The sequence below is a fragment of the Lepidochelys kempii genome, chromosome 20, assembly GCF_965140265.1.
Source record: "Lepidochelys kempii isolate rLepKem1 chromosome 20, rLepKem1.hap2, whole genome shotgun sequence".
In the NCBI taxonomy this organism is placed as follows: Eukaryota; Metazoa; Chordata; order Testudines; family Cheloniidae; genus Lepidochelys; species Lepidochelys kempii.
This window is the reverse complement of record NC_133275.1, coordinates 145,621-155,632: the sequence shown is the minus strand read 5'-3', so window position 1 is coordinate 155,632 and position 10,012 is coordinate 145,621. Positions and strand designations below refer to the sequence as shown.

Here is a 10,012-nt window from a genome sequence, read left to right as displayed (position 1 = left end):
ATAGAATGACTCAGTAGCATTCCCTGATTAGCTTTTAAATTTTCCTAAGCAACAAAATTCACCCTGCCCTATTTTTTAGAAAATCCTGACAGAGCGAGGAGCGGACCTGCAGCCACCGACTCCCCAGCCAGGCTCTCTTAGGCAGCCACTGCACTGCACAGAGCAGTGACCCTGAGCAGCCATCTTCAGCCATGTGAGAAGCAGCTTTGTCCCACTCCCTGCCCATGCCCTGCTGCCAGGGACAGTGGATGAATGTGCTGGGGTAGGGGAGAGGCAGAGCGTCTCCCCCTTCCCCCCCCCCCTCCAGGTAACTCCAGGGAGGTGGGGAGAGCGCAGCGGTCCCTGGACTGGGCTCAGGGGTCACTGGGGAAGGTGCTGGGAGCAGATTCCCTGGCCTCTCCAAAGGCATGTGCTCCCTGCTGCTGTGGCCCCAGCCCTCACAGGAGCTGGCAGGATTGGCTGCCCTGGACCAGGGAGATGGCTGGAAGTTTCTCCAGGAGGAGACCCGGGGGGGGGGGGGGAAGAAATCATGTGTCCTCCCCTTTACATCCTCCCACTCCCAAGGCACAAGTTGTCTGTGCTTAGGTCTCTTCCTACCATGATCCTGCACCCACCAGATACCATCAAATATCATCATGCTCTGCCAGCTCATGGGATGGTACCTGGCCAACTCTAGACTGCAGGCCTATTCAGAAGATACCCACTTATCTCTGGGATGCTGTGTGATTAAACCCTTTGTATGACATTGATCAATGACACAGGCTGCCTGTTCTGCTTTGCTTCCTCCATATCTTCTGCCTCCATGTCAAAGGTGCCTTTTAGAATTGCCAGCCTCTGTGAAATACTCTTCAGGTCAGGATAGAGAAGTACATTATACATCAGAGAAGCAAGGATTGCGCCTGTCATAGGGCCCACCCAGAAAATCTGCAGCGATAGGGAGAGGGAGACAAATAGCATATTAATTATTTATTGTATGGTGATAGTGCCTAGAAGCCAGGACTCCATTGTGCTAGGCAATGATTGTAGCCCCAAATAACTTACATTCTTTGAATGTGTGTCAGTATGGAGCTCAATGTTGGTATGCCTGTATTCCATGTGTATAAGCTTGAAAACTTTCAGTGTCTGGCAAGGCTGCGAATGCACCTTTTGCCTCCTCATGCTCCTGTGCAAAGGATTAGAAGGTGAAGCAAGCCTGCCCTTCCTTCAGTTCCCTCTTACCACCTGTGATAGCAAGACTGCACCTTCATTGTGGCTGACAGACTAACATTTTGAACTGGTGAAGTTACATCTTCACTCTTTTTTATTGATTTTTTTTTTTGAGGGGTGGCCATTTCCTCCCAATAAATTAGACAGACAGGTTGGACAGACAGGAGGGGCCTTTTATGCCCCTCTGTATAGTGGAGTGAGGTGTTTTGTGCCAACTGCTAGTTATGGAGTCAAAGGCCATGGGGTTTGTAACCCTTCTGCAATGTAGCAGCAGTGACAAAGCCTGGGTCCTTAGTTTAGGGCCATCTCTTCAGTTTTAGTTTGAGCCCCCAACCCAATATTCTAGGCATCTGTAATCACTCTGGGTGTCTTTGCCAGGCAAGTCTGTACTCACAAGCACAAAGGTTTAAACCAATGACCTTTATGTGGGGGAGTGATTGGAGAAAAGGGAAAGGCAGGTTGGGATAAATATTTACACTTTTAACACCTACTCTGACACACAGGGTTGGTGCGAGTTCCTCTGCTCTCAGCCTGGTGCATGCAACTGCTCTCACTTTGCTGTTATTCTGCTACAAACTGTACCCTGTGGGGTGAATCCAAGGGTTGCTTTACTCTGCCTGTTGCTCAGGTAACTAGAGCTGCTGCTCGGCTCTGTTTTCTATTTCCATGTGAAATCACTGTCTAGAATCACACCCCTTACCTCCCCATAGCCTTTTTGGCTAGAATTAAACTTATGATCCCCTCAGCTGCCTTATCACAAAAAAGCCCCACAATAACACAGCAACATATAATAGCTCTGCTTCTGCTCCTCAGTTTTTGTGAGGGCCTCTTACCCCACCTCAGTAAATATGCATTGTCAGAGTGACCCTCCCACACTTTCATTGTCTCTGGTCTGCCCAGGTGGGTTCCCAACAGGCAAATCTCAAAAATATGGACCTCAAGTACAATATTTAGTGACTGTATACCCCACTGTCCTCAAAGTACCTGCATTTAGTACACAACTGAGGTCCTGACAGCAAGAACCCAGCCTGTATATGACAGGTTTCAGAGTAGCAGCTGTGTTAGTCTGTATTCACAAAAAGAAAAAAGGAGTACTTGTGGCACCTTAGAGACTAACCAATTTATTTGAGCATAAGCTTTCGTGAGCTACAGCTCACTTCATCAGATGCATTCAGCTCACGAAAGCTTATGCTCAAATTTGTTAGTCTCTAAGTTGCCACAAGTACTCCTTTTCTTTCAGCTTGTATATAGTATCAGCAGGGTAACCATGTTAGTCTGGATCTGTAAAAGTGGCAGAGTCCTGTGGCACCACCTTACAGACTATACAGCCTGTATATGAAAACCTGGGAGACCCAAGCTGCAAAGCAAAGGCAGTTTGTGCCTTAAGAATCTGACAGCCTGTTTATCACTCACAGTGAGAATTTGCTAATTCATATCCTACTTATCTAGTATGTTAAACAGAACCACAAACTGAGTTTATTTACTAGGTAATCACTTATAAACACTTAAACTTATTTTATGTTTTAATATAAACCAGTGTGCGTTTGACTAAGGAGTCTGGGGAAAAAAAATCTCATCTTGGATACCACAAGCATGCATGGTCCTCTTCACATTGAGGGAGAGGCAGACCAGCTGTTAAACCCATATACTGGACACAGTTTGACCAGGGCAGGATGGTACTGCTCTGGGGTCCTAGGCTGGTGGTTAGAGAGCCTGCATGTAACTGCAGCTGGGTGTGTCCCTACCTGTGTAAATGCTGGTGAAAGTGCAAGCTGGGAGGGCTTTGCAGCTTGTCACAGCAGCACAGTGTGAGAAGAAGCCCAGGCTGGTGGGTCAGAGGGCTCAGTGGTACCCCAGTTCCAGGTGGCACCCCATGGGGAATCAGTCACACTGACCATGTCAACCTCAGTACTGAAAACCTTGTTGCAAAGACTCCTGGCTCCATCCCCTTTTCCTTCCCAGTCAAAATGGAGAAGTGCCCCCCCATACTGAGAACATTCAATAGGAAGCACTCTAGTTGGAGGAAGAAGCCCTTGACACAAACTAAAGATGGTGCCAAGACACTGGCAGCTATAGCTGGGGGTGAGGGAGGCTAGCTAACTGGTGCCAAGAACTGTGGAGGCAGTGGAACTGGAGCCCTTTCCAGTATCACTATTTACCTTTGACTACTGGGGGGATATGATAGAGGCCTATAAAATCATGATGTGTTTACATTTGCCACACAAGAACTAGGCATCAAATGACATTAATAGGCTTCAGGTTTAAAAAAAAACAAACAAAAGTAAGTATTTCTTACTTACAATGCACAGTTAATCTGTGGAACTCTTTGCCAGAGGATATTGTGAAGGCTGAGACTATAACAGCGTTCAAAAAAAGAACTAGATACATTTATGGAGGATAGGTCCATCAATGACTACTACACAGGATGGGCAGGGATGGTGTCCCTAGCCTGTTTGCCCGAAGCTGGGAATGGGCAACAGGGGATGGATTACTGGATGATTACTTGTTCTGTTCATTCCATCTGGAGCACCTGGCATTGGACATTGTCAGATACAGGATACTGGGCTAGATGGACCATAGGTCTGACCCAGTATGGCTGTTCTTATGTTTCTTCCAACTGCTACATAAAAAAACAACTTTGTTTTAAGAGGCCTGTTGGTCAATGTCACTGATCATGGGTTCCTGAAGGGAGGCACAAGCAGGTGATTAAACTGAACTAGCCCTATGTGGCAACAAGCAGTTGGTATACAAGGGACCCTGAGCTAAGAGTAGAAGAATCACAAGCTTTCACCCCAAGAGAAGTGAGAGCAAGAGGCCTAACACCCAACGTGGTGCACTCACAGACCAGATAGTGGGAGGGGGAAAAGGTGTGGCTAGCCCCTTAACAGTGAAATACTGACTGATTACAAGAAGATGAAGACAACTTGGTCCCTGCCTGCAAAGTGGTACACCCAGCTAACTCAGACTTCTGGGGACCTTCCCTTCCAGGTCTTTGGAACATCTAAAGAAGAGAAAGAAAAAAGGAGTACTTGTGGCACCTTAGAGGCCAACAAATTTATTTGAGCATAAGCTTTTGTGAGCTACAGTTCACTTCATCCGATGAAGTGAGCTGTAGCTCACGAAAGCTTATGTCACAAGTACTCCTTTTCATTTTGCGGATACTGACCAACACAGCTGCTACTCTGAAACCTAAAGAGGAGGCTGACTCCTATGTGTCCTTCCCAGACTTTACACTGAGCCCAGTGCCTGATGGGGAAGGAGTTGGGGATTTAGTAAGTGCTGGATTGATCACATTCAGTGCAGACATAATTGATAATGTTCAACCCATGTTACTCAGTGTTGGTCTCAGTACATTGATATAAGGAGCTCCTAGAAACCTGGGGTGCAATAAGGCCAAATTTCAACATCTCACCCAAGGTATTTTGGAGATGGTAGAGACCCCTGGGACAGAAAGGGAAAGGACAAATGATATTACCCAGTGAACAGTAAACTTATTGACTATGACAGCAGGGCCAAAGGATCTTGCAGGATTCATGGAGCAGCCAGTGAAGTAGATCTAGTAAACAGAAATGGGGAAGAAAGTATAAGGAAAATGACATGGTCTAAAGATGAATGAAGTCCAAATGAACCTCATGTTTGATTTGTCATATCTTTCTGGTTGTAGTTTAGGCAGTTAGACATTTACAAATCTCTCTCTACTAATTTATAGTTTAGTCATTATTGCTGTATGATGGGAGAAGCCTGGAATTGGCCTAGTTGGGAGTTCCTCCCACAGCAAGCATCTTGTACTGGGAGATACTGGGCCTGGCATAACAATAAGCTTTCCCCACAGCCAGCACTCCTGCCCTCCTCCTGCCTCCCAAAAGCGCTGCTTGGGTGTTTAGAATTGGTTGATTAGAAACAAATAAAAAGCATGCGCTCCATTAGGTATAAACCTCTCCATGGTTTATGCAGTGCCTAACAAGCTTACCCCAATCAGGTGTCCCAGAGCAACGGATAGGCCAATGAACGTGGCTGGGGAGTTGGCATTTCTGTGTCTGTCGGTGGAAGCAAAATAACAAAGAACCAGCTGAAAGGTGAGAATGAGCTCAACAGCAACTGCTTGTCCAGAAGTGATGTTGCTCCGCACCTGGGGAAAGGGATGGCAAAGGGACTTCTTAGGAGACCACAGCAGCCCATTGACTTCTGCCCACCAGCCACACTAGGTAATGCTGCTGCCTCACACAATCCACCTCAAAAGCAGGCATCTGCAGTAACACAAGCTCCTGGGAGACTTAAGTATAACAGTGGGGGTAAGGGGATCTTTCATGGTTTGTTTCCTTAATTTTGGAGCCATGCAGTACCAACTGACCGAGTGTAGGAATGATAAGCACAGAATGTACAGATCAGGCATCGACAGCAGATTTTGGAACAGTAGTAACCAGTTTTCATAGGCTATTGAGGACAGATTTTCAGAATGGCTCAGCATCTAGCAGCTCTCATTGAGAACAATGGAGAATTCTACACATGCACATCAATTGAGAACCATGGGGGCTCTAGGGTGCAGAGCTCTTTTGAAAATCTGTTCCTTATGGTTTAGGTACTATATTGCTGGGAGCATGAAAAAGCAGAGAGGAAGGCAAGTACTCATGCAACTAAAATCCACTTAGCTGGGAATGCGTGGAAATTATTTGAAACATATGTAAACAGCAGGAATGCTCAGCTGTAGGTCCTATCTGTGGAGTCCATTAAGTTGTTCTGATATCTTGGGTGACTCTTCCTTGTTCTGAGCCTCACTTCTCATCTGTAAAAGTGTGAGAGTCACAGTAATAAATGCTTAGTACATGCACAAGCCTTTACTAAGGGTAAGCACTTCCACTAGCCACTTCTTTGGCTTGACTTAAATAGACATAGATTCATGAGGTATCTAGTATAGTTTTGTTTGACCTGTATCTAAAAACCTGCCTGTACTGAGCATTCATTTCTAGCTGGTCACTTGGCAGGTTTCACTGTAAAGATCAGCCCATTTGTGTTTCCATCTTGAGCAGATGGCAGTGATTTTTATCACAAATCCCCCTCAATTCATACCTACCACAGCACTGGCCTCCTAATTTAGGAATTACAACATAATTCAGCATGGTTGGCTGTTTCTCCTCCTGCAGCGGGGTTCAGGTCAGGATTGAGGGGCATTGACATTGCTATCAGTCACTACATATTAACCCAAGCCTGGACTAGCAGGGGGGCCACATAGGTAAAGAGTGAGGGGACCGGAAGAGGTGTGGTTGGGAAGCTTGCACATGTCTGGCTCATAGCAATGTTAATGGTCATTCACTTTCATCAGCACTACCAAAAAGAGAGGTGAAGAACTCACTGTGTTAATGGCTAAGCTTCCTCGGACCTCTGCAGGTGTCACTCCATACAGCGTGGCTGCTCCAGCGATCCCTCCGGCCAGCTGGGCAACCATATAGCAAGCAGCTCTTGCCAGAGAGATACGAGAGCCAAGCAGGAAGGCCATAGTCACAGCTGGGTTGATATGAGCACCACTGACATGCCAGGCAATCTGGACCACAGTAGCTGCAGCCAAGTTGAAGGTAATAGAGATCTGTAAGATGGTGGGGAGGGCTGAGGGCCAGTGGAGGGCTGAGCCCAGGCCAAAGAAGACGTAGATGGAGGTGGCTAGGAACTCTGAGAAAACAGCCCGATAAAAGGTCACAGACAGCACCTCCTTCCACATCCTCTCATGAGGCCAACAGTGAGAGGGACAGAGGGAGTTTCTAATGCTGGAGCTCCTTTTTACTGGAGAATATTTGAGGAAACACTATGTAAATAAGTAAGTTTGTAAACTTGGGCAGGACCAGGAAATCCAGAACCTGGAAATTCTTCAGTGAAGGAATGTGTTAGACCTACCCAGTTCAGTACACATCAATGCTCCTTCGTCACCCCACTCCCCACTGTCCCAGGGTCTTAGCTCCCAGTACTAGACTTAACCCAGTTTCTGAACCTCAGAAATGTGTGTTTCATTGCTGGGTTGTCATCTTAGTGTAATATAGGCAGGGCAGACAAACTCCTGTGGGGACCCTGGAATTTCACACACAGACCAAGACCAGTGCACACCCTCCCCCAAACCCCACCACAGGGTTTGTGGGGTTTTGGAATGGACAGTCAGAGGAGAAGATAATGGGGACTGGGGTGAGGGAGTGGAGGAGCTGGGGTGGGAGGGACCATATGGATGGGGGAGCCTTGTGGATATTGGGGAGGGCTTGAAATGGGTTGCTTGGGAATGGGGGGCTCAAGTAGGTGGGAGATTTTATAAGTGGAGTTCATGGTGGGGCAGGAGGCTGGATGGGTTTGGTGGTTGGGGGAACCCTGAGGGAAATATGGTGGGGGGGTGCCTGGGTGGGGCATTAAGAAGCAGGCTGACCAGGAAGGTATGGGGCAGTGAGGTGGGATGATGTGGTTGAGGATGGACTCAGGCAAGTTGGAGTGGTGGAGCAGTGAGGGGCATAAGAATAGCTGGAGAGAGGGAGATGGAGGGGCCTGGGGATGTTCAGGATGGGGTGATAGGGAGGGTGGAGTTCCCTTGGGCTGGGTGGGTATTTCTGGGCTGGGGGAGCAAGGAGGACTGGGAGAGGCTGGGCTGGGACTCAGGAGGGGGTGCGCCGTTGGTTGGGAGGCACTGGGAAACCCAGGAGAATTTGGGGGACTGGGGGGTTGTGGGGTGACCAAGGGAATGGGAGGGAGCAGGATGAGGTAGCTGCAGGAGGTTGGGGGAGGGGAAGATTGCAAGCTGGAGATTGCAACTCCCACAATGCTTGGGAACTGGTGGGGAGCAGCATTCTGGAGGTACAGAACACAGATTGCAACTCCCATGATGCCTTTGATGGAATCTGGCGCTAGTGATCAGTAGGGCCCTACCAATTTCACAGCCATGAAAATCATGTCACAGACTGTGAAATCAACCCTGCCCCCTGAAATCTGATCTCCCCTGCTGCTGGGAGTCCAGGAATCCTAACTACTAGTCCAGCCATGCTGGGGAGGGACAGGAATTGTCCTTCTCCTGCATGGCTACTCTTGGTGGGGAGATCAGACCCACCTCCAGAAGCAGCACAGAAATGAAGGTGGTATCCCCTCACTTCTTTGCTGCAGCAGCCCAGGAGCTGGGCTCCGGCCTTCCATTTAACCCCACGACTCCTGCCACAGCTCCAGGTCCAGGTGTGGCTTCCTCCTGCAGCTGGGGCAGCCTGGGCTCTGGCCTTTGCAGCTCCTCCCCCCGCTCTGCCTTTGCGGCTCCTACCACTGCTCCGGCACCAAACCCAGGGCTTCCTCCTGGTGGCTGCACCCGGAGCAGGGGCAGCTTGGGCTTGGGGCTTCTTCCCTTGCAGCTCCTGCCAGGTCTCAGGATGACCCGGTAGGAGCTTCTGCCCTGCGGCTTCTCTGGGGCTGGGGCACCCTTTTTTTCTGGGGGCCCCCCAAATTGGGCAGGGGCCCCTGCCTTAATCTGTCCCTGGCCTGGACTAATAGCTAGAAGCCCCTGGTTGGGACACTCCCTGAAGCATGGGGGAGATCCTACCCACCTCCAGGAAGCTCCTCTAACTGCATGAAGCTGGGAGGGTGCTACCTTCAGAGCCCAGCTCTAAAGGTAGCACAGAAGTGAGGGTGGCAACTTTGCAACCCCCCTCATGATCCCATTTGGGGTCAGGACCTCCACAGTTACAGCAGGGTGAAATTTCAGATATAAACATCAGACATCATGAAATTGACCAACTGAAAAATCCTCTGGCTGTGAAATTGACAAGAATGCATGTGAATTTGGTAGGGCTGTAGTGATCAGGAAAGACAGGATGAGAAACTTTGGAAAAAAACAAAAAAACAAAAAACACAAACAAAAAAACCCTTCTGTTTGGTTTTAAGTAATAACATAATAAAGTTTGTAAGACATTTGCCTTCAACGTCACCTAACCAGACTAATCCATTACATCCTCAAACTTGGCATTTCTATTTTCTGAGTCATATCACCCGCCCTCAAGAATTGGCATGGTTATTTCTCAGAATCACTGGTGTAATAAGGCCCCAAAGTGCACTGATGCAAGAATAGGTTAGGGACCCCATCGCAATTTCAGGTCATAGTCCTCAAAAGCCCCCAGGCACCCCAACATCCCAGCCCCCAGCCTACCCCCTGTCCCAACATCCTCTGTTTTCCCACAACTCATTCATGCCCCCCCCCATAACACCCTCTCCCCCAAACCCTCACTCCCCAAAGCACAGCCAGAACTCATTCCACCAGCTCCGGGATTTTCCTGTCCACTCATCCCCCACTCAGCACTTTGCTCTCATCCTGAACTTGGGCAGTTCCTCCTGCTCCTAGCTATCCTGAGGTTCTGCACATGCCCATGGCCAGCCCCCAGATTTGAGCAATGAATGGCATTGTCACCTAATACATGGGCTTGCAGTGCCACTCAAGTTTGGCCTGGACACTTCATCATAATTAAGGGCAGCTGGGCCAAATTTGAGTGGCACTGTGACTCCATGCCCCAACTTGCAAATCCACTCAGGCAAATTTAGCCCTACTGCCCCCTACCATAGTAGAGGTGGTGGGGCCAAATTTGAGTGAGTAGCATTGTGACACCAGGCAAAGTGCTGCTCCAGTTGGTTGGGTTCCCATAATCTTGTGGGTCCTGGCACTACCGCACCACTGGCATCATTGTGGCTACAATGCTGCAACCTTTTCTGCATATATAAAGCAGAATCAAAACTTAGGATCCAAACCTGCCTGAACTTTGGGAAATATCTATAAGTAGAAGTGGTGGGTGGTAGTGGTAAGGAGAAA

General features: G+C 48.5%; 1 protein-coding gene across 1 annotated transcript; it reads right to left on the bottom strand.

Moving 5' to 3' along the window:
- Positions 1 to 726: 726 nt before the first annotated feature.
- AQP6 (aquaporin 6) lies at positions 727 to 6,919 on the bottom strand. The gene is made up of 4 exons (XM_073318656.1): positions 6,557 to 6,919; positions 5,177 to 5,335; positions 4,682 to 4,762; positions 727 to 924 (listed from the first exon to the last, which is right to left on the bottom strand). Exons 1-4 carry the CDS (start codon positions 6,917 to 6,919, stop codon positions 727 to 729), a joined length of 801 nt encoding a protein of 266 aa, XP_073174757.1.
- Between the last annotated feature and the right edge of the window lie 3,093 nt (positions 6,920 to 10,012).